This window comes from Paramormyrops kingsleyae, chromosome 2 (assembly GCF_048594095.1).
Source record: "Paramormyrops kingsleyae isolate MSU_618 chromosome 2, PKINGS_0.4, whole genome shotgun sequence".
In the NCBI taxonomy this organism is placed as follows: Eukaryota; Metazoa; Chordata; class Actinopteri; order Osteoglossiformes; family Mormyridae; genus Paramormyrops; species Paramormyrops kingsleyae.
Genome location: NC_132798.1, coordinates 13913439 through 13938074, shown reverse-complemented (window position 1 = coordinate 13938074; position 24636 = coordinate 13913439). Strand labels below are relative to the sequence as shown.

The 24636-nt window shown below is 39.7% G+C and overlaps 2 protein-coding genes and 1 long non-coding RNA gene across 3 annotated transcripts; 2 read left to right on the top strand and 1 right to left on the bottom strand.

Annotated features, from left to right (window-relative positions):
• Nucleotides 1–816: 816 nt before the first annotated feature.
• On the top strand, nt 817–15782 carry LOC111856588 (ubiquitin-conjugating enzyme E2 R2). Its single transcript, XM_023836683.2, has 5 exons — nt 817–2286; nt 12957–13043; nt 13826–13923; nt 14008–14142; nt 14550–15782. Exons 1-5 carry the CDS (start codon nt 2110–2112, stop codon nt 14809–14811), a joined length of 759 nt encoding a protein of 252 aa, XP_023692451.1. The 5' UTR covers nt 817–2109; the 3' UTR covers nt 14812–15782.
• On the bottom strand, nt 14650–19756 carry LOC140581990 (uncharacterized). The gene is made up of 3 exons (XR_011985037.1): nt 19533–19756; nt 19288–19395; nt 14650–14737 (listed from the first exon to the last, which is right to left on the bottom strand). It is a non-coding gene; the product is annotated as an uncharacterized lncRNA (long non-coding RNA).
• LOC111856586 (Rieske domain-containing protein) lies at nt 19748–22721 on the top strand. Its single transcript, XM_023836681.2, has 4 exons — nt 19748–20076; nt 20453–20648; nt 20905–20939; nt 21046–22721. Exons 2-4 carry the CDS (start codon nt 20480–20482, stop codon nt 21319–21321), a joined length of 480 nt encoding a protein of 159 aa, XP_023692449.1. The 5' UTR covers nt 19748–20076; nt 20453–20479; the 3' UTR covers nt 21322–22721.
• The last annotated feature ends 1915 nt before the right edge of the window (nt 22722–24636 follow it).

Below are 24636 nucleotides of genomic sequence, written 5' to 3'. Positions count from 1 at the left end.
TTGTTCTAGCATTACACAACTTTTCCAGGTTTTTGTAACCCCTGTCCCAAATCTTTTTTAAACGTGTTGCTGGCATCAAATTCAAATCGAGCATATGTTTGTCATAAAACAATACAGTTTCTCAATTTCAACGGTTGATATGTTGTCTTTGTTCTATTTTCAATTAAATATAGGTTTATATTATTTGCAGATCACTACATTCTGTATTTACATTTACATTTACATTTTACACGGTGGCCCAACTTTTTTGGAAATGGGCTTGTAGCTTTCCGGCTGTCATGCTTCATATTGCTGCAGGGCAATGGGGGACAGACTTCACAATGCAGAGTGGCAAAGAAACATTCTGACACTCTGATTTCATTAGGCTTGCTGTTGAGTTGTGGTTCACTGTGGTTGTCATTTTCATACGCAGAAGAAACAGCATGGCTAAGCTTCCAAATATGGAAAAGTCCACCGGCATGGAGGTGCATCTGTGACTGGATATATGTAATATTGGCTTCCTATTAAAAAATGCTTATACTAATGAATCAGGTCATGTGCCTTTCCAGAAAAATGTGCTGTAGTTGTGATGTTTTAATAATAAGGGTTTGTGTTAAACACAGTTACTGCTTGCTGTCAGTAGGTATGATACAGTTAGTAGTCACGTAGCATTTTATTAGGTTAAATATATGAGCACATTTATGGATGCCTGTGGTCTTAAGCGCAGTTTGCACCACCAGACACTTTCTGTTTTTAAACATAACGCGGGTTGACGGCGGCGCTCGCGTATAGGCGCGCGCCCGGTCGCTCCTGATGCACGCTGCGTGCCGGAAGCTACGAGGAAAACAGGAAGACAGCTCAGGCATCCTGACAGAAACCAGTTTTACACCCTTGTGTGGGTCTGTGCGCGTCTGCATTGCGAAAGTCAAATCCGCGACCCGTGTTCGCCGCTTTGGAGGAGAGCGGGTGTGGATCGAAGCGGGAGCTAGAGACAGAACACGCCATTAAGGCAGCTTAGCGGTAGAAGATCGCTGCGCACATGTAAACAGAGGAGCATACAGCTGTGCACACACAAATACAGACCACCATTGCATAGGCTGCAGGACGCGCACGGTGCATAGCAAGAAACTGGGAACTGCTATCTTTTTTCCATTTGGACTTAAGGACTTGAACGGAAAGGAGCGAACTGTTTATCAGATAACGTGAATTTGAAGGATATACCATACGCTGGCCCATCCGTCCCTTCTCGCCCCCCTGAGAAAAAAACTGCTTTGGCAGCAGCTCAGCTTATATCAGCTGGTGTTTAAGTTACCCGGCCGCGGCGCTTTCTATGCATGGTGTAGGAAAGGGTTGAACTAACCTCCCTGCTCACATGCGCCCGTCATTTATCATCTCATGCTCTTGTAGACCTTTAGGGGAGTCTTAACTGCATTTGTGCTATCTTTCTGTCATAATCTAGTCTACTGCCTTGCATTTTAGTGTTACGCATTTTTAACTTAAATCAACATGAGTGAATCCGTAAGAAAAATGTTATAATCTATTATTATATTGAGTATTGTCGCTATCTGAGGTAGCTTAGTAAATCTGTTTGCATAAACTAATATTTTGCTTGCAAGTTAGCGTACAGTATGAAGCTTTGTTGTCCACCTGTTATGTCATTTAATTCCTAAATTTTACAAATTTGTTTTTATAAATATGTGTTGAATTGCAGTAATGAATGCCATCTGGAACATTGTTTCTTAAAACCTACATTTATTTGAATGTTTATGTGGTCTCTAATGAGAGTAAATGCTTGCTTTGTCTTACGTCTTGCAGCCCAAGATTTTTATTCACCTGCAGTATTTCAGCTAGTTGTTTTCTGAGTCATCACTATTAATTTGAATTAAAACTTTAATTTGATCAAGAATTTCACGGTTTCTGACACCTGGATTTTCTGCATGCCCGACATTTGGTTAACTGAGCAGCTGGAGAAGGACTTTTTCAGCAAAACACAAGAAAGAGTGACTTGTGCTCCTACCATTGACGGATAATCAGACGAGTTCGGATACCATATCCCTACATATTCTCGTTCGTCCACGCAAATATTTTTCCTTGCACCATCTTGACTCGACTCTGTGGAGCAGGATCGCAATGGCGCAACAGCAGATGCCGAGTTCTCAGAAAGCTCTCATGTTGGAGCTGAAGTCCTTGCAGGAGGAGCCAGTTGAGGGATTTCGCATCACATTAGTAGAGGAGTCAGAGCTGTACAACTGGGAGGTGGCCATCTTTGGACCACCTAACACACTCTATGAAGGGGGCTATTTCAAGGTAAGCTTTGCATCATCTGCCAGTCTCAGGGAAAGTGGTGCCAACATAGTTTATGGATATAAGTAAGATAGACACAGAGGTAGAAGTACGTTTTTTTTTCCCTCTGTGTTTAACTGTACAGCATCTTATTTCCGTGTTCTCCTCTTATGTAGCTGCAAAACACTATTCTGACGGGTGAAATTTGAAAGACCACGCATGAAGAAAACCTTTTATCTTGTTTTCTAGATAAGATATTTTATTTATTTTCCATTTCTACAAGGTACATAGGAATTCATCGTATTTTACATACCTCTTCTTCTTTTTTTGTTTTGTTTTGTAATGAGAGCCCCCAGTTTTGGAGTCGCAGCACAGGGTCTGCCAGCTTGCAGTGTCTCTGGAGCAGGTGGGGTTAAGGGTCCAGTGGTGATCTAGATGCTCTGCTGATGATTCAAACCCATGACTTTCTGGATGCAGGCACAGATCCCTAACGCACGTAGCTACACACTGGCTAGTGTGTTCCTGTCATTTGCATCAAATTACCCTTTTTGTGTGACATTCCTTCAAAAGTAATGAAATAGCTTAGATTTTTAGATTGTAGATTATAGATTTGTAACTTGCATTTCGCACAGTTAACTTGGGAAATAATGGCAAAACAGAAGAAAATGAATGAATGTGGATTTCAAGTTTAAAATTTGATCTCCTTGTGCATTACCCTGTTGGCTTATATTGGTGATTCACATCTTATTCAAGCTCTTAGGTAAATTTATTATCCATTGCTTTGTGGCTTGAAATCTCACATTTGATGTACTACCAAACAATGTCCTGTGATGCCCAAACAAACTAGGTACTTTTTCTCAGTCATGAACGGTATGGTAAATCATTCAAAATGCATATCTGATGGCAGGGGACTGGATTACAAATATCTAAGCTGAATTATTCTATTGTTATATTTGTCTATATGCTGGTTACCAACTTGGTTTGAAACATGACTGTTCACATTAACATTTAATGAACATAAATGAGCAAATCTATTTAAGTATATTATTGATTAGGTTCTTGGTTGGACAAAAACCATTGTTCAAAATGCTCCACTTGTACTACAGTCATTTAGACTTCTGTATGCATTCTCTTGTCATAATTGACCCAAAAGCAATACATAAGACGGAATATTCCATTGTTCCATTAAGATGTGATGAGACATCTGAATATCTTCCTTATTCTGCTGGAGGGGAGTGTTCATGTTTTGTTTATAGAGTATTCTGTGTGAATTGTGACACCTATTAACTTATACAAGTGAAATCTTACAAAAACACTCACCAGTGAAGAGTGTTTTATGTTGGTAACGCTGTAGACCACTCCTGTTTGTTTGGATTGTCCATACGTCAGACAAGCATCATGAAAGTCTGAAAGAAGAATGATAAAACAAATGTTTTACAACTTTAATATTCAGCTGGCTTGAGTGTCGACAGTGTCTATATTCACAAATGTAAAAATGTAAAATGTGTCTCCATCCACCCACTTATCCTGGTCAGGATCATGATGGGGCCTGGAACATATTCTGTGGGCATACAGTATGTGAGGTAACTTAGAGATGCAGGAGAACCTCCATGTGTTCACATGCAGAGCTGTGCTACCCAGTGAACCACCCACAATGCTTTTCTAGCAGCAAAATAGCTGTTAATTTAGTCTGTCTGTCTGTCTGTCTGTCTCTGTGTACAGCATTTCCTTCAGTATTTGTTTTATGACGTCCTATGTTAAAATCAAATGCATTAGCCAAACCTTCTTGAAAACCAGTTTGAAGTAAACAAGCTCTCAGCATGTGATGTGTTCTTAAAAAAAATTCCCCAGTATTATGCATTTTCTATACATTTTAGTATTATTTACATATTACCATATTACTGTAAACCAAGCACATAAAATGATCTGCACGGCTATAGGAAATGATGCACATTGAATTTCTAAATGTCTGTCTTAACTGCATTTGTCTATATCAGGGTTATTCAACTCACGGTCCTCGAGGTCCGAGCACTGCTGGTTTTCCAGCCTTCCTTTACCTGTCAGTCAGGTGTGAAGCCTCTGACCAATCAGAATCAGTAATTATTAAACAACTACCTGGGGGAACTGAAAACACGGCCTGGATTTGGAATCGAGGTCCAGAGTTGAAGAACCCTGGTCTATATCTTCAATGGCGTAGGAGAGAGTTTGATATTGGGGAGGAGGGGGGACCATGAAGCCAAATTAAATATTGGGGGAGAACACAACCTAATGCAGAAATTACAAATTGAGAAAGCAGAGTCGATTTGCAAGTGTGTCAGTTAAGGTGTTTAGTGTGATGTGGTTATGTGTGAATTTAAGTGCACTAATGAACTGAACTAATGTCATTACTAATGATTACAACCTTTTAATGCTCAGCCCCCTTGTTTCACTTTTGCCCAACCTTACATTGCTGGTGGCTGTTTTTTTTTCCCCCAGCCGATCAAATTTAAGTCTCCCACATATAGCTTCTCCAGGATATTAATGGCATCTCCAAGGACAGGATCTGAAACTGAGAAGGAGATGGAGGAAAATGCCAGTGGTCCTGGATCCTTCCTGTTTCCTTTGCTGATCAGTAATTCTGTCCATCACTAATACTAGATCAGTGGTGATTCAGCCTGCGGCCTGGAGTTGTGGCTCAGGTATTGTGCTCTCAGATGAAGGGTCACGGTGTCCTGGTTGTGATTATTTAAAGCTGAGCTTGGGACTTTAACATAGTGCAATGCAAAAGTTTGGACACCCCTGGGCAATTTACATATTTTGTCAGTTATATAAGTGAAAAATAGTAAACATATCCTACGGGGAGCAGTGTGTTAAACACAACATATTGCTTTTTATTCCATGAACATCAAAACATAGGGACGCATAAAATAGTAATTGTGGCATGTGCAAAAAAGTATTTAGTGACACCCCTTAGGTAGGTATTGCAGCTTGTAAACACTGTTTGTATCCAGCTAAGAGTCTCTCAGTCCTCGTTGGGATTTTTTCCCGCTCTGCCTTGTGGATCACTGCTAATTGTGACATATTCTTGGGCCGTCCTGCATGCACAAAATGTTCAAGATCTACCCACAGATTTTCAGTAATGCTTAAATGTGACGGCCATTTTGAAACCTTCAACTTCCTTTCCTTCGAATGGCTCCTGGTGTATTTTGATGTATGTTTAGAAGCTTTGCCGTGTTGTAGTCATGCCATTTTCCATCATCAGCTTCTTGGCTGACTGTATAACATTTCCATTTGTTAATATTTAGTGGAATTCATCCTTCCTTCTACCCATACAATGTTCCCTGTACCACTGGCTGTCACACAACCTCAAAGCATAATGCATCCACCCCCATATATTACAGCTGGCAAGGTGTTTCTTTTCCATTGCGCTGTTCCTTCTTTTCTCCAAACATACCTCTGGTGACTACAGCCAAATAGTTCAGTCTTTACTTCATCAGTCTGCTGCACTTGATTCCAGAAGGCCTCTGGCTTTTCTAGATGCTGTTTTGCATACCTCAGATATTGAGTTTTGTGATGAGGTCGCAGGTAAAGCTGAGCTGCAGTGTGGAACAGTGCACCACCACCGCTCTGTCAGCCAAACCTTCCCATAGCTCCTCGAGTCGTATCAGGCTTTGCCTTTACCTTTCTGGCCAGGATACCTGCAGTTCTTTCTGCAAGTTTCCTTGGTCTTCCAGATCTTGCCTTGACTTCCACAGATCCCCTTAACTGCGATTTATTGATTACATTACGGACAGTAGAAATTGCATGCTGGAAGAAATCTTTTTATAGCCTTCCCATGCTTTGTAGATGTCAGATAGCTTTATTTTCAGATCCTTACTTAGATGCTTAGAGGAGCCCATGGTTGTGGAGAGACAGATCAGTGTTTGTAGTGACACAAAATGTATTAAGCTCTGCAATTGTCAAATGGTGACAACTACTAATGGCTACTAAGACAGATCCCTGGACAAATAGAAGGGGGTCCAAACTTCTGCACATGCCACAATTACAGTTTTATTTTTTTCTGTATTTTGACATTCATGGAATAAAAAAGTAACATTCGCCAATATGTTGTTTTTAATACACTGTTTCCTGCAGCAGTTGTTCACTATTTTTCACTTACATAAGTGAATAAATATGTAATTTGACAAAGGGTGCCCAAATTTTTGCATACAGCGGTATTTTGAACGTACAGAAAGGTAGCCTGCGTCTATCTAGGTAGCAAAGAGTACATGTTTAGTAGGTGTAACAGCCTTTCCTGTATGTTTCATTTTTTTTCTCAAACAGTCTGTTTGTATCTTGATTTGGACTACATAAATGAAACCTCAGACCATAACTTGTATGGTGGCTTAAAAATGCTTGGTCATTTCTTGTGTGGTGTCATATAATTATGCTTAGGGAATCTGACTCATAAAGGGGTGTGACAGCTATTTTACGCTCATCCATAGCAGTTTATTATTTGTACAGTATTCTTTGGAGATTTTTTTATACCCCATTCATGGGAGCCCAGCAGTAGCGGCAAAGATCGTTCAGACACTGGAATACTATGATGATGATGATGATGATAAATATAATTTTTGCACGGTAAAAGTCTAAGTGACATCTACCCTCTGTCCAAAACCACATTTATGAAGGATTATCGATATTCAAAAAGACCTCATTGGGATTGGGATAGGTATTTGTTCCCATGTCTGGAAGGTTTGTGGGGTTACATCCTGTGGCCGACGCTGTTGGACCTTGGAGCAACTGCTCAAATAGTGCTGGGCGACCTTGCTCTCTGACCTCTGCTCTCTGACCCCAAGCTCTCCCCACTTGTATGTCATGGAAACCCCCTGCCAAGTAAATTTAAATGTGATTTTTAACTGAAAGAACACATGAAACTTCAGAGAAGACACCCAGGAAATAGAAAAATGTTCAGAGGGATTTGTTTCTCCAAATTAAACATTTTTGAGGCTACATATGTCCAACAAATCTAATAGCTATTTTAAAATAAAGAAAATTCTTAGCATTTGATTGAATAAATTCTTGTATGTATAATAAATGCTTTTTACAGTCTGTGGCCTTTTCCTGTGGATGCGTGAAGCTTTAAATCCTGTTAGTTTGGTGTGACCAGCTTTGCGCAACGAGATCTGATGGACACGAACAGATAAGCGTGGCGGGCGGTGCTCCAGCGAATGTGCCGTCAAGCCTGAAGGCAGAAGTCTGCATGTATTTCAGATTTCAGAAATATGAAGACAGTGAAGAGCTGGAAGAAAGCAAAATTGTACGTAAGATGTGCAAAATGGAGGTGAAATACTGTGGAAATACCATTTAATGAAACATCACCAAGTTGCAAAGACAAGCGATCTGAAACTTATTGTCAAAGTTCATTAATGCAAATGCTTTGGGGTCAATTCTTAATGTGCATATTAATATTTTTAATAGTGCTGTCAAATGATTACAATTTTAATCAGATTAATCACAGGGTTGTTGTGGATTAATTTAGATTAATCATGATTAAATATCATTCATTTTTAATCTATATTAATCACAATTCATTTTGCATGAGAAAACAGACTCAAGAAAAAAGGGAATATATATGCACTTAACATGTGTATTGAACATCTTGAACACGAGTCGGATGCTTTCCATCTGCCACAGAAGTGCAATACCATGGACCCATATCAAAAAGCAAGATATTTTGCTTAGCTGGACAACTTGTCGTATTTAAGGTACCTCAGTTTAAATGGTCTTTATCTTCGTTCACTTACAATTAGCCCGAACTACCGTAAATCCAACAAATAATCTGACTAATCATGAAATCCAATTCTAGCCTGGTTAATTGCCATTGTTATCAATATCAGTTGATAACACATTACAAGCGGTGCTTTACGTATAAAACTCCGTAGCAACACGTCCACAGATAAGTTGGACGGTATAGTGTGTGCGACCGATTTAATGAGCCACAAATGAGAAGTAGTGCTTAAACAGTATAAAACTACAACTTTCCCTTCTGTTGATAAAAGGCGCAGCCATCTCGGATTCTGAACTCGGGATCCTCTGTGCTGCTCCGAGATATTTCTCGGATGTCTGAGAAACGGGAGCGCGCATGTCGTCACTTCCGGCTTCAAAACTCCGGAATACGACTCGGAATACGAGTTCCCAGGGCAAATGGAACGCACTAAAACTGCCCGAAATGGGTTGACAGAGACATTTCAGGGATTTTGAGTCATTCTGCGCTGCAGATGGGCTAATTGCGTTAAAAATTTAAATCAGATTAATCATGATGATGGATTAATCTGTGTTAACCCGTTAATTTTGACAGCCCTAATTTTTAATAATGAACCAGGTGAGAGGGTTTCTTGTACAACTTACAAAGTTAGTTCACTGAGAATCTCTTTCCTAAAATTGTACTGTAAGTGAAATATCCCTAATCGAATCAGAAATCGATCGATTCGGGACCTTGTGAATCAGAATAGAATCTCTTTGGGAAATCAGTGGTGATACCCAGCCCTGGTTTTGAAAGGTTTATATACCACCCCAGATAGATGCAGAGCACACATTGTGCTAGCTGGTACACAAACACATACCCTTTGAGATAAACTTATCATCCTCTGTCGTACCACACATTGTTGTGGTAAACTTGTGGCACCTTCTTTTGTTTGTCAAAACAAACATGAAAAAGTTATCAGACGCTAGCATAGCACACTGAACACAGGCTGTAAACACTAACGCACCTATATACCTGAGGCACAGGGCAACAAACCCAACCCAAAGCTAGGAGACCCTTAAATCTTTTTACCTAACTATAAGTATATACTGAATCCACTTTCTGAGCTGCAGGACGGTCTGTGGCTTCATTCCATTTTGCTCAAGAACTCCCACAGGAAAACAAGCGCCATAGAAAAGCTTCTTTTCATGCCTGAAGGTGCTTTAAGAGATGCACCCTGTCTCTTGGAGACAGAAGTTCTTGGATTCGGTTTGAAATAGTATGAGTATTAAGTAATCTTAAGCAAATCACAATCTAGGAGGAGTAGACAAGTTCAGATGGGGAATGAAGAGCAATGCTTGACAAGAAATGAGATAATGTGTTTCATTTGCAATTTATTATTTTCAATTATTTAATATAATTTGCAATATTAGAAACTGAAAAGAGGATTACTGTGTAGTTGTCCTAATAGCCAAGAAAATGTGTTTGTGCAAAATGTTACATTTACAGTATGTCTAAGAACCATACAGTGCAATCATTTGCCATTCAAATGATGTCATCTTTATGTTACAGTACATTAAAAGCACTCGAAGCACAATTGACCAGTTTGAATTAATATGGACCTGTTATGAAAATGTCCAGTGTATGAAAAAGACAACTAGCAACAAGATGGATGGATTCAGTCATCTGAACACTGAACAGGCCATTAGGAAGCCTGCAGACCAAGACAGAAGGCAGAATGTTCTATAGGAATACCATCTATTTCAGTGGTAGCCAATCTCTTCCACAAAGGGCCGGTGTGTATGCGGATTTTTCTGCATGATTTCATATGGGCAAAAGTACATTTTTTTGCCCATGGTACACATTTCTGGTACGAGGTAGGCAGCAAATCACCTCATGTAACTACTTGTTTTGACAAAACACATTTAATTTTCATCCAACTTTTTACTGGTTGAATGAGAGATGATTAACTTTTTGTATATTATATCACTTTTATCAAATCCTTGAAAGTATCCCCCACAGCTATTTAAATGTACGATTATGGCTTTCTTCTCAGCCTGCTTATATAAAATGAGGCCAGAGAATTACACTCCCTGCCTCTTTCCAAACTGGAATTTGGTCATTAAGTACAATTGTAAGCGGCACAGTGGATTATATTCTGAATGGGAGAACACCCTCTTGCAAGTTTTTTAAGGGACTTACTGAACTGGGAGAGGTGTGATGTCATCCTGCCAGTTTTCTGTTATTCTGCTTATAGTCTTTTTTGTGTTTCTGTGTAATTCCAGGGCCTGTCATGCCCGTTCTCTGTTCCTTTTCATCCTGTTCTCTTATCTAATAAATTTAATAAGTTGCCCAAAGAGTGAATTGGATTGGCTTAATGCTTATCTCCTTAGTTCTCGAATGGCCCTTTGGGTATTTCAGCATCAGATTACTGTCTGCAGTAACTCCCAGAAACATATAATAAAAGGAGCATTCCCCTGAAAATAGCATAATGCCAAGCAAACAGTACATATGCTATATTTTGTATGTATCTGTCCATCAGTCTGCGCATTCTTGTGTCACACAGGTTTCTGCCAAGTACCGGTACTTGGGTTTCCTCCTGCAGTCCAAAGACTTGCAGTTAGGTTAAGTGGCATCTCTGAATTGCCCATAGTGAGTGTGTGTCCTGCGAAAGACTAGCATCCTATCTGGAGTCTACTTTTGCCTTGTGTCCTGTACTGGAAGAAAGGTGGATTTTTCTTTTGAGATTATAAATTTGTTTTCATTGAATGTGTTTACAGCTTACTGTATTCAATGTCCAGTACTCAATGTCTGGTGATATTTAAGGTGTTTGACCACACTTTATCACTTTGAGGCTTGTTGATGTGCTTTCATGTGTATAATACTGTTCGTGATATACAAGCATAATGAGGCTTGTTTGTATTCTGCAAATTATGAGGGTCTGATATCAGTATTAGTCTTCAAAAACATTTCTGCCCCACCCAGTTGCATTTTATATGTATGCTTATTTTGATTTATTAGAGTTTCACAAAAAAAATGAAACTATATTCTATCATTCATCCATCCATCCATCCATCCAAGCACAAGGCAGGGAATAACCCAGAACTGGGTGCCAAATTATCACAGATATCCTGTAATATGTTCTATAATTCTTAAACAAGCATGTTCTTTTGGACTTTAGTAAACTAGATTAATTTCAGATTAGTTTTTCGGAAGGTCAGAATGTGTTTTGAATGGAAAAAAGTGCATGTGTGTGACAGTTTCACCATGAACCAATTTATATGAGTATATAAAAAAGGAAAACACCTTATAGGTCTGATTAATGGTCAGGTCTATTTCGGGTTGGCTGTGATAGAACTGGAGTAAGTTTTATTGAGAGTGTGACTAAGTGGAAAATATTTGATTGATCAAGAGTGGAATAATTAATTATTATGAGTGAATGTTTTATAGTTCGGTTGAATAAGTAGTTGACTGTGCAAAGGTGTATTTCTGCAGCTTAGATAACGTGTGGAATGTTGAAGGACCATGTTTTATTAAAGATAGCTTGTGGTTTAGCAAGACTGTGGATGGATTTGTTTGCCTTCAAGCTATCTGACAACTCTGTCCTAAATGTGGATCCCTCCAATAAAGGCCCTGATATATTTAGCACAGAGAAAGACCAGACTTCCACCCCCCCCCCCCCCCTCCATGCCACCCCAACCCCTCCAGATTGCTCCCACCATAACCCTGCCTGTCTGACTTGCTCTGGGGTTGGAATTATATTATGTAGCATGGCACAACACAGCATCTCGTTTAAGCTCTCACAGTGAGTCAGCATGACTGAGACTGCTGGACCTACAGACCTTAGATACAGGATATCTTGTTTTCTCTAAAAAATTGACCAAGAGAATTTTATTCAAAATGATTCTGTGAGTATTTAAGCAAAATTTTCTGAGATACGGGAAAAATAGATACATGGTCATGGATAAAGACTTTTTTTTAATATTAAACTAATTGTGATTTAATTCCATTCAAAATGGAAAGTCTATCGTTCAAGATTTGCTAATCATCAGAATTCAGTCAGATATCAAAACATAAGTAGGACATGTATTTACTACTTATGTATAATTAATTTACATGCTCAGTTTTTCTGAAAGGTATTCTAATTCTTAGACACTTGTCCATCTGAATATTTACTACCGTGAAGGAGACTCTTCGACCTACATGGTGTTGGCTGATTGTACCATTTTACTCCTCAGAGTAACTTAGAGTAACACTAGTACTTAGACCTCTTTGCACTGGGTAGTGCATAAGGCCTCCACCAAAGCCCATGTGGTCTCTGTGAGGCACATCTCTCCAGGTAGCCCCAAGTCCATCCCGGACCCTTCATTTCTTTCTCCTCTGTCTTCCTCCAAGTCTCCTTGTGCTTGCCTCTGTTTCTCCAGCCTGAGGGCTGCTCTTAGTAGAGACATTGGTGGCACACGCAGCACATATTGGATCCATCTCCATCGACGCAATAGTGGAATGCTATTGGAGAATTCTTTATGAGTTATCACTCATATGTCAGAAAGAAAAGCAGATGAATGGGGCAAGGTGGCATGACATTTGTGGTCGTTTATCCTCACCCAAAGGAAAAATCTGGCTAAAAGGGCAAATTCCCACTAAGAGTCATTAAAACTTGTATCTAGTACTTGTTTTTTGATGGTTTACTTCAGTTTTTCCCAACCCGATCCTAGGGGACCCCTAGACTGTCTATGTTTTTGCTCCTTCCTGGCTCCCTGCCATACAGTCCACATTTTTGCTGGAGGGGAGCAAAAACATGGACCTTCTGGGGGTTCCCCAGGACTGGGTTGGGAAACACTGGTTTACATCATTTACAGGCTTGTTAACGTACTGAACTGGTGTAAGGTAACATAACCAAAGGCCTTCAAAGAAATTGCTATTATTTTTTGCAGACTTGACAACCTTCTCATCAAAACTGTTGTCTTTTTTGCTTTGTATTTGTCCACAGGCTCACATCAAGTTCCCTATAGATTACCCCTACTCCCCCCCAACCTTCAGGTTTCTTACGAAGATGTGGCACCCTAATATCTATGAGGTATGGCATCTTTCTTTACACACAAATTAACACATGACTGCAAAGATAATACCTACAGCTGAAAAACATACATAGATAGAAATAAATAAAACACATTAATGTATGTTAGTACCGTTACTTAATTACCTACCATTAGTAGGTAATGGTGCATATAGCATTGTGAAGGGGATGGGAATCAGTCATCTTGATGACTGATAGCTTTGCTGTCATCCATCTTTTGGCAATAGCCTCAAATGTGTTTACAATGTGTTGTGCCCTACAGTCCAGTTTGTTGCTCCCGAGTTGCTTCATGATATTGCTCCCCCAGTAGACCACTGCATATTAAATTACACTGACTGTTATGGGCTGGTAGAACATCACCAGGAGCTCGCTTCACCTCAAAAAGACTAGCCTACTTTGGTCTTGCTTGTACAGGGCTACTCTATTTACCCTGCTGTTTAGGTGGGCATCCAAGTACTTCTATGCCTACATTGCCTCCACTTCCTAAACAAACTGTAGAAGTCTCCTGTATTTCCATTCTCCATCATCAATGACCCCAATAGTGGTGGAATCATCAGAGAATTTTTGTATATGGCACAATCTGTTGGATCAACAGAAAGAGACACAAGGACCACAAGAGGTGGAAAATTCAGGTTCAGAAAGTAAAAATCCAGACCAAGAACTTTCCACCTCTGGTAGGTTCTGTGGGGCGTGTAGATTTGTGCATCAAATGAGAATGAATAAGAACTTGCTCTGTGTGTGTTTATTTTACTGTATGCCTAATCAACAGTTGTTTTTTGCAGAATGGAGATGTATGTATTTCAATCCTGCACCCACCTGTGGATGATCCGCAGAGTGGGGAGCTGCCATCGGAGAGGTGGAACCCTACCCAGAACGTCAGGTATCATTGGCATGGGCTGGTATAACAAATAACACCACTGGTATATATGACAAAGTACAGTTACATACTTTTCTACATGTTCAGGACTATTCTGCTGAGTGTAATCTCACTGCTGAATGAGCCCAACACTTTCTCACCGGCCAACGTAGATGCCTCTGTGATGTTCCGCAAATGGAGGGACAGCAAGGGCAAGGATAAGGAGTATGCTGAAATAATCAGGTTGGAAAACATTCCAGAACAATAATAATGATAATAATGTAATAACCTTCCCCTTAACATGGTACATGTTTAATAGAACTGTCATTACTATAGAAAAGTACTTAATATAAACTGTTCTAGGATATTTATATATAATATAATATAATGTGTAGTATAGTACAGTAGAGTATTAGTATATAGTGTGTAGTATAGTATAGGAAATACGGGTGTGGTATAGCATATCATTAGCATAGCATAGCATAGTATAGTATAGTATAGTATAGTATGTTACATAGTACAGGCCAAGGCGGGACAGAATATTGTGTAACTTTTGAAGCAATGTAAGTATTTGAAACTAGCTGTATGTAATAGTAAAAGAATATTACAAATGATAGTAACACTTTCACTCTCTGATTCTCTGGGCTTAGGAAGCAAGTTCTGTCCACTAAAGCAGACGCAGAGCGAGATGGAGTCAAAGTTCCCACCACGTTGGCTGAGTACTGCATCCAGACCAAAGTGCCTTCCCACGACAGCAGCTCTGACTTGCTCTATGATGACCTGCATGACGATGACATTGAGGAAGAGGATGACGACGATGATGGGGAGGCAGGAGGGACTGGTGGAGAGAACAGTGGAGAGGGTGCTGATTGTTACAATGACGATGAGGACTCTGGCAACGAGGAGTCCTGACCTTTCCCCCCCGTGGCTTCTTCATTCCTTCAACACCTCCTCGCATTAATGTTCCTGTTCAGATGCCCTCTCCCTGAATATGTCTTTGCACAAAAGCACGTGTGTCCTAGTCTGTCTCCTCCTTCCTTGTTCACACTCTTCCTTGTGAAAGCCAGGGCTTTTTTTGTTGTTTAAAAGAATCCAGAACCAGCGCCTTCAGAGCCACATCATTTCAGAACCTTCCTCCCAAAACCACCATTTGCAGACGAGTGTAGCATTATCACAAAATACCAAGATCGCGCAACAAGAGCATTTCCAGATGTTCCTGCTAAAAGCCACCAAATCAGTAATGTCAGTCCTAAACCCAGCATTGACATAACATTTCTAGTAGACAATCTTCTGCTTTTGGTGGGCTTGTCCCGTAGTACTACAATATGACCTTTCTTTCTAAAATGAATCATTTGCTCACGATTTCTGAAACAAATCATTTGCTCACGATTTCTGAAACAAATCATTTGCTCATGATTTCTGAAACAAATCATTTGCTCACGATTTCTGAAACGAATCATTTGCTCATGATTTCTGAAATGAATCATTTGCCCATGATTTCTGTACTCATCATATTGAACCATCCCTCACTGAACCATATTTGCTCTACAAATGGCAGCAACACTATCTGTCAAACCATTAACACCCATCTTAATAGAATGCCCCATGAAAAGATCCTTACACTTGAAGTCCTGTCTGCAGGTGTGAACTTGATTTACTGCGGCACTGACTGTCAGGATGCAAAGCAGAGTCAGGGTCTAAGAATTCTTCAGATATATCCTGCAGGTCATTACTGTTTTATTTTCTGTACACTAATTTTTGAAGCTTGCACAAAATGTTCCTTTGTGATGAACATAAGTTTTTGTTTTTTTTGAGAAAGTAAGGGCTTTGCATGCATATTTCAGAGTACTGCTTGACTGGATGTATAAATGGATATCAGCTACTGTTTTGTTTCCATGTTTTTTTTTAAATACTTGCTCAGATACTTGCTCAGATACTTGCTCATGTTATCTGTGTTTGCACCATGTGCCCCTGCCTCCTCGCAAGTATGTTCCTTTCCTCTCTCCAAGAGGAATGTCTCACAGTCTGCAGTTGATGGCGCAGGGAGAGAGGCAGAGGACTTCTCTCCCCTCAGCTTTGGGACGACAGAGCAGGATTCCCTGTCAGGGATGTGGACGTGCAGAAATGACCTGCTAATGATCACTACCTGCTCAGTGGATGCACAGAACGCCTGACCTCTCAAGGTCAAGCAGGGGGCCAGAGTGCACCATCACAGCACAACTGCATGCCTGCTTGCGCGTGAACATAAAATTGACTATTTTTTAGTAGTCGCAACCTTCCAAAAGCTGCATATACACAACTGCAAATTGTATTTTTTACAATGATAAACCCAGCATAGGATATACAGGTAACACAGCCTCTTTCAGTTCTGAAGAAGACTTGATGCAAGTATTGGATTCCACATGCCTATTCTCTGTCTGTTCCATCACATGTGTCTCAATCACATTTTTCTACATCAAGAGTAGCAACAAATATGATATGGGTCTGGGAAACGGCAGTTCATTGTTTTTGTGTCTTCTGCTCTTTAAATTGTGACCTTCAAAAATCTAGGCGTTGTTAATGTGATTAATATTGCGACGCATGAAGAACATGTGAGGAAGTAATCAGACAGCTTCTGGACCGTGAGTGTGGAGAGTTATGGCCTTGTCTCTGGAGGGAAAGGCTTCAGAACACAGTGTACATGTGAGCAGAGAAGCTTTCTTGGTATATACAGCTTGTGTTGGGCGGCAGAGAACTTCTGGAGCACCATATACTGCTTAAGAAACAGCTTTATGGAGTTTCCCAACAGCATTTAACAGTCATAAATTGTTGTGAAAAAATAAGAACAGCTCGATATTTTTTTTCTTAGCAAATCTGCTCTCCCACTTCTGATAACAGATAAGAAAACCACACGTACTATTAAACCATTAAATAATATTTAAGTGTTGCTAGTGGTTATACACAATTGATAACAAAATATTGTGTAGTTTTTCCATCCTTACCTGTTGTTTTGTGAGGAATGAGACAATTGATGAAAATAACTTGCTGCAATAATGGAATACTTTCAACATGTCATGAAACAAAAGTGTAGCAGATTGCCCTTGAGTTACTCGATTTAATGAAGCCTGCTGGTGAGATGGTCTCTCCTTAAAAATCTACAGGAAAGCAATAACTTGTTCGTGGTGTAGCTAGAACCTATCCGAGGTACTATCGGATTGTTGATCTGAAGATAAAAGCATTGTAGCAAACTAGAATAATTCAGTGTCAGTTGCTCCAGATAAAGAATGGGCGTTGCACAGTCAGTCATGTAGGTGTGTCCATCCTCTCACCTGTTACAATTTTTCACTGTAGTATAACAGGTACTGATGTGGACCAAACTAGGTTTGGAGGTGTTCGTTATTATGCTTGTGAATCATTAGTATAGCCGAAGATACTGGCGGAATTGCGACAAATAATACAGGAAACAATGATACTGGAAAAACTCTGGACTTACACAGATGGTGAAACGATTTCACAAAATCACCCTGTAACATACCACATTGTATAGCAGACCCCTCTGATATACTTAGCAAAATGAATGTTTGTATAGAAATTGTCATATTTGTGGATTTTATTTTGGTTTTGGTCTAACAAATTAATGAAGATCACTAAAACTGGTGGCATAAATACTATTTAAATCTGTTTTGCTCTGCTAAAGTTCCCATAAGCCAGTGCTTTCTGTCTTGTAAAGCATGATTATGGAATAAAACACAAGCTGTTAGGTTTTACCCCCCATTTGTCACGTATGTAGCTCTAGAGTACTAAGAAATATTTTCTATGTAAAACCTCACAACTGCTCCTCAGTTACAGGCACAATGTGTAACCATATGGTTGGAGTATAGATAACTGTGTATATGTCCACCATTCCCTGGGGAATTGCCATTGCATCCACGTCCACATCAGTGACCCAAATGCAGCAAATCATAGTAGAGTATTTTAAGATTTTTACTGCTGTTGTAGCAACTTCTGCCTCATATTTCAGCCTTCTTTTGTGAAAAGCGTTGCAGTTGGTTTTATGTGTCTAAGAGGAACACACCCTGTTTAGTGTGCAGGTCATGTGACTTCTGTGTTCGCGCTCTGTAACACTCCAAGCTGATTTTATTTTTGTTAACAGACGGTATTTGTCATGAAATGCTGATTACAAGGGGCACAAAAAAGAGCTACAAGTTTAAATGTAGGAACTTAATATTCATCTGTCTTCATCCTAAATGATATTCATGCTCAGTTTCTCATGTTGTATACTGGTTAGGTCATTTTTATTTTTGATTTTACCTTCTCTGGGCAATCAGCATTTCTTTAATTCCTTAATTTCTCTCTGTCTTTCTTAGTCTCACACCGTAGATTTGTCTCTTTGCATCAATTTAATGACAAATATTAATGTGAAATAAAGTGTGCTGTGTGATTGATATAACATAAAGTGTATTATCTTTCCTTCCATCCTCAAACTGTAGCATAAAATGACTGAGTGAGAGTAAGAGGTTTGGAGCACACACACCACAGGACAAACCTCAGGGACGAGAACCTGATTGCAGCCGTGCCGTCCGCAGGTAATACCTCAGCACCACACTAGTTCGAATGGAATGGAACAGGGTGAAGTTTTTTTTCTGCTGGCTGGAGTGACAATCCTGCCACCAACCTCCAAGTTTCCCTGTAAGTAGGAGGACCTGCTTGCAGGGCTGGATGTAGGTTAACATCATACCCAGGATGACGCAATTACAGGTTAAAGGTGTTGCTCAAGGGCCCAATGGAATAGAATCGCTCCTGGCATTCACAGGATTCCTTTTCACAACATTCCTGTTGATGGTGCAGATCCCTAGCCTCAGAACTATGATTTACATAAGAAAAAATAAGTAAGTAAAAAACAAAATAACTGAAAAAATTTAATGCATGATGAATTTTACTGGAAAACAGGTGCTATACACATCGGGATGTTCAAAGAAAACGTGTGAGCTTAAATCATTGGTCTGTTAACAGTGCAGCTTACTGGTTTTGTATAAGACACTAAATGTGTTGTGAATTGAGGTACTGTGTATTTGAAATATGCCATAAGGCTGGCATTGACTTTGTGATTTGGCACAATATGTTACGACTGAAAACAAATGATAGCATGTAATGCAACTGGTATACAATTCCTGCATCACCCATGCCTTTTGACAAAATAACGGAAGAACAGGAAGTAACAGCCTCTTTCACTCTTTCAAGCAGTGTTTCAAAGCCTGTTCAGTCTCACAATAGTATACTAGTAGCAGCCAGCCTAAGATTCAAGGTCAGCCTCAGTTACCTATCTTGTAATAGATAAGCTTATGCTTGGATCCTATGACAAGGAGTCTTTTATTCCTCTGCACATGCAAGTATATGAGATGGCATTACCTTGTGAAAAAGGTCCGAAGGTTGGCTTGGAGGTACAGCCTCCTTTAATGATGACATCTCAAGTTACAAGATGAAGACAGATGCTAGTCTTGCTGCTGGCTGCGGATTCTGTTGACCCAAAGCACATAAGTTTATCTAGTTTTTCAAATTATATATGCCTTTGGTCTGGATACAAATTTGAATAACCTGTAATATTTTCAACATTTTTTAAACTCTTGCTCATTCTCAAACCTTAAATGCCTGACCTCTTTCTCTATGTCTGCTTTCACTCCCAGAGATAATTTTTCGTGCTCTTTTTGATTTTTTAGCACACACACTGCCACACAACCGCATACAATAGGTGATTTAAAGGCACCAGGTAATTTGCACTTCATGTTTTGGTCTGCGAAAGGAAAGTCACTTTCGCCTTCTACTTCAATCCCGCTCCGAATCCCGTCCGGCTTTTCCGCCTCACCTTCTGTTTCCGGGTCACCTACTTCCTGTACATCTTTTAAATAGACGTATGTCGGCTTCAGATGCAGGTTCTGTTCGCGTATTTGTGCTGTTTTTGTTTTTAAAAATGTTCCTACTTTCGTTTGGATTTGTATTGGTTTTTGACAGATTACGATGTTCCTAAACCTCTTTACGATTGCTATTTAACTATTAACGTTGGACTGTGTGGACTCCTTGGTATAGCACTTTTGCACCTCTGCAACGTTATTATAGATATGACTTAATATCTTGTCCGGTGTAAGGACTGGCTTTTTTTTTTTAAATGGCTTCGTCTTTTTTCTAACTTGAGTCAGTGAGGTATGTCTTTTTGTTACATTGTGTGGTAACACTTTACTTTAGGGGGCACAGATAATGTAGCGCTACACTCTTGCATAATGTATTAATTAACCAGAAACTAAGCGTTAGTTACCAACTAATCCCATGTTCGTTATTAATAAATCATAACGGTTCGTGTATTTCATGCAAGTACTGCACTTGTTCATAGTTTGTGCTTGAGTAGTAATTGAGTTAAGTTACTTGTGCCCATTAAGTAAACTCTTACCCAGTTTGTTTCGGCCAAGAAAACTTTATTTTTTCCTCGGACATTTGGCGTGTTTGTGTATTATCGTACGATTCCGTTTGATTATCCATTATTCTCCCGATTTTAGTAGGCTAACAATTCGTTTTCATGCAGCCTGTCTTTGCTGCTGACCTGGTCCTCATGTCTGCTGAAGAGAAGAATGAAGACCCATCGCCACCATCCTCCTATTTTATAGGGAAAAGAGAAGACATAGTCAAGGTCAAAAGGGTGACCAAATTCATAAATGGAAGGGATGTATTGGTCCTCTACCACAATGGCACTTTCCATGCTATGGACATGCGCTGCTATCGTAAGTACTCACTGCAAGTTACCATGTAAGCATTCATATCTCCTCAATATTTTAGTGGTTTCTCTTGACAGTTTACAAGATTTAATTTGCACTCACAGTATTTGTGATTGGATATATGTTTTTTTTTTTTTTTTTTGGTTAGGCAGTCTTCTATTGTTAGGTTGTATTTAAAACCAGTTTATGCTTATTGAGGAAAATGCTCCCAGATAACAGCATGAAATCGTAACATTCCCTATCTTCACGGACATCTTCACAGATTCTGGAGGACCACTACAAAATGGAGATATCGAGGCAGGTCATGAATTTCATCATATATGCTTACTTAAATCCTGTCTTCATCACTTTATATGTAAAGATATCATCAGCTGACCTGTTTCTTTGTCTACTCTAAATACAGGAATTCAGTGGCAAACTTTGCATTGTATGTCCGTGGCATAAGTATAAAATCACACTGTTGGAAGGCGAAGGATTATATCAAGCTGTGGATCCAAGTCAGAAGGTCCTCAAACCCAAATGGGCCTCCAAAGGAATAAAGCAGCGGGTTCATCTGGTAAAGGAAGTAAATGGAGACGTTTTTGTTACACTGAATGACTTTTCTGGTTCTATTGACTCTGATTATTACCAGTCAGAGCAATACAGAGCCATTTTTAAGAAAGCTGAGAATAAAATGTGATTTTTTTTCTCTCTCTACTCTATTAAACAGGTCCAAAAGTAAGCACTAAGGTGCTATAATGGTGGTTCAGTGGGGAGCATGGTTGTTTCTCACCTCCACGGTTGAGGGCTTGAATCCCACCTCGATGTGTAGAGTTTGCATGTTCTCTCCATGTCTTGTGGGTTTTGTCTGGACACTGCTTCCATTGACACAGTCCGGAGATGTACAGCTAAGCTAATTAGCATCTCTGAATTGGCCGTAGGGTATGATTGCATGTGTGTAGGTGCCCCGTGTTGGACTCCTGCCTTCTTGTCCTCTGTGCTGCTGACATTACATCCATCCATCCTTCCATCCATTGTCCAACCCGCTTATCCTACTGGGTCGCGGGGGGTCCGGAGCCTATCCCGGAAGCAACGGGCACGAGGCAGGGAACAACCCTGGACGGGGGGCCAGCCCATCGCAGGGCACACTCACACACCATTCACTCACACATGCACACCTAAGGGCAATTTAGCAACTCCAATTAGCCTCAGCATGTCTTTGGACTATGGGGGGAAACCGGAGTACTGGGAAGAAACCCCACGACGACACGGGGAGAACATGCCAACTCCACACACATGTGACCCAGGCGGAGACTCAAACCCAGGTCAAATTACAAATGAAAAATTTTTATGTTATACAGTATATTCTTATTTCTGAATATATAAACATCTGAAAGATTTCTGGTGATGAGACTAATTTCAGAGAGATGCTGATACCCAGATACCTCCTATTCTGCACAAGTTTACAGTCTGCAATATTGTATATTTTCTAAACCAATTTTCCGTAAATGCTTCATCCAGGACAGGTTCACGATAAGCACAGGGAACAAGGGGTGGCGCCGCCTTGGATGGAAATGCCAGTCCACACTCAGACGCTATCAATAGGCAGTTTAGAGACACTAAATCATCAGTGCTCTTCCATTGCAGGGAAAAGCCCACACAATACAGGGAGAAAATGTATATACCACACACATATAAATGCATTGTAGTATTACAAGGAGTTAAAAAGTTATTTCCTGCTAAATAATTATAGGTGAAAAATAGATAAATCTTACCGTGCAACTGCCTTTTTAATATTTCAGAAGAGCTTGAAATTATATCATTTGCTTAGCTGTTTTTAAACAGCTTGTTTGGTGGAGGAAATGAAAAGTGTGAGTGTGTGTGCGTGTATATATACATACATAGATACATAAATGACTGTGTCATCTATGTATTTTTACATGGCAACTGGTAGATTTATCTTTACAGAATTTACAACTCAATGTAGGATCAGAAATGCTTCATGGAGATATGAAGAAAGCAGAACATCCGGTGACATGGTCCTTTGCGGTTTCATTTTTAATCACTATATTTTTTTGCATTAAACATTCATGTCTATTACCTCTCCTTGTCTTTATTCAATTCACTGCAATGCAATGCAGGTGGTCTTATTGGACCAGTTTGCTCAAACACATTTTAACCAACTAATTACCAGGTTTTTAGGAGTGTTTCAGCAGGGAAATCTAAGAAAAAAGAGAATTCTGCAGTGTGTCATGGTATGATTAATACCATGTAATCTGGAGACTGCACACTGCTTCACATGTATCATGTATTGTTATGTGTTCATAGTATGTTCAAAGGGAGATACATTTAAATTCACTTTTTATTTTAATTTTCCATAATTGCTTTTATAAGCAGTGTTAAAAGACAAATGCCTCTATGTTTACATACAAGAACTCTAAATAAATATAACATCAAATGAAGTCTGAGGTGGTGTGGTGGTCTCCACCCTGGATCTAAATGCATGGGTTTGCATGTTCTCCCCATGTTGTCGTGGGATTTCCTCTGGGTTCTCCGGTTTCTCCCTACAGTCCAAAATCACGCCGAGGTGAATTGGAGTTGCCAGATTGTCCGAAGGTGTGACTGTGAGTGTGTCCTGTGATGGGTTGGTGCCCCATCCTGGGTTATTACCTACGTTGTGCCTGTACTTTCCAGGATAGGCTCCAGACCCCCGTGATCCTGCAATGGACAAGTGGGTGTAGAAGGTGGGTGGATGCATTAAATGGGATGATAACTATACCGAGTAACAGACTATAGTGTGTTTGTGTTCTGTACTGTCCTTTCAGTGGGTTACCATGATTTCCTGACTTCCAAAGCAGAAATGATTTCACTAAGTTAACGAAGGGAGAAAAACAGAGAATTTGGGAATGTCATTTAATTCCAATGATAGATGTCCCTCCACCCGCCAACATTGAATTAACTAATTACTAGGGTTATGTGGGGTTATTTGTAGAGTACTTTGTGTGGCTAAGTAGGCTAAGCCTCTGTGCCTGTGATTGGAAAGTCGCCACTTTGGGTCTGGGCAGAATAGTCACATGGCCATGTACCATGAGTATTTGTATATAACCTACCAACTGAAACAATCTGACATAATTAATGAAATATGGAAAATTCTTCTAGGTCAAGATGGGATAAGGGTGAAGACATCTACTGGCATAGAAAATAGTTGGTATACTTCACTGATGCGTTGCTGAAGTATGATTCTGCTGGTTGTAGCATCGCAATAGCTTCATAAATATAACTTACACATTCTTTTGGCGTCATTACTGCACCTTTATCGAACACATTGTAAAAGCATTCTGGGTTACATTCCAACTAATAAGAAAACTTCACTAAAAGTAGTAAATTGCTACTTTCCAGTTATTTTTTCCCCAAGCCTGTGAACACATAATTTCCAAATGTTTTAAAACATATTGCTTATAAAGTTTTATTTATTTTATTTAAAAGTTACATTATTTTAAACTGAACTAAGTTTACATCTATTAAAGGAATTCTTATGAAACAGATTTCCCTCTCGTAAAAAACGTATTTGCAGTAGCCAAACCAAAAGAGTTTTTTTTTAAGAATTGTCAGCACTGATGTTATTTTCCTTTAGACCCCTTTAAACATCCAAGAGGGACTGTCAACAGTGCCCTCTCAAATGACCTATTCTAGGATTCTGTTAACGCTTTGCAGTCAAAACATCTAGAGAATCTGTAGCATGCTGATAGAGATCGTCATTCCGGACATATTTTTTCATCTAAGAGAAGCTGTTTTTTTTCACTTCTACTGTTTTTGAAGACATACCTAGTGCTTTCTTGCCATGCTTCTTGAAGAATTTTTCACCCACCCCTAAGATTTCCATGGTTACCTCGTGCAAAATATTTAGAAGAGTAATATCAAGATCTTCTTGTTGACCTACAAGTATATTCACGGCTTAAATAAGATTTTCAACCCTGATATAATTGCCACACTTAGACTTGATGCAGGGTTATTC

Bases quoted from the DNA above. Each gene is read 5' to 3' on its own strand.
- LOC111856588 (XM_023836683.2), top strand. From the start codon at position 2,110: ATGGCGCAACAGCAGATGCCGAGTTCTCAGAAAGCTCTCATGTTGGAG. The intron at 2,287-12,956 runs GTAAGCTTTGCA...ATTTGTCCACAG, and splicing joins ATGAAGGGGGCTATTTCAAG to GCTCACATCAAGTTCCCTAT. The intron at 13,044-13,825 runs GTATGGCATCTT...TGTTTTTTGCAG, and splicing joins GGCACCCTAATATCTATGAG to AATGGAGATGTATGTATTTC.
- LOC111856586 (XM_023836681.2), top strand. From the start codon at position 20,480: ATGTCTGCTGAAGAGAAGAATGAAGACCCATCGCCACCATCCTCCTAT. The intron at 20,649-20,904 runs GTAAGTACTCAC...ACATCTTCACAG, and splicing joins TATGGACATGCGCTGCTATC to ATTCTGGAGGACCACTACAA. The intron at 20,940-21,045 runs GCAGGTCATGAA...CTCTAAATACAG, and splicing joins TACAAAATGGAGATATCGAG to GAATTCAGTGGCAAACTTTG.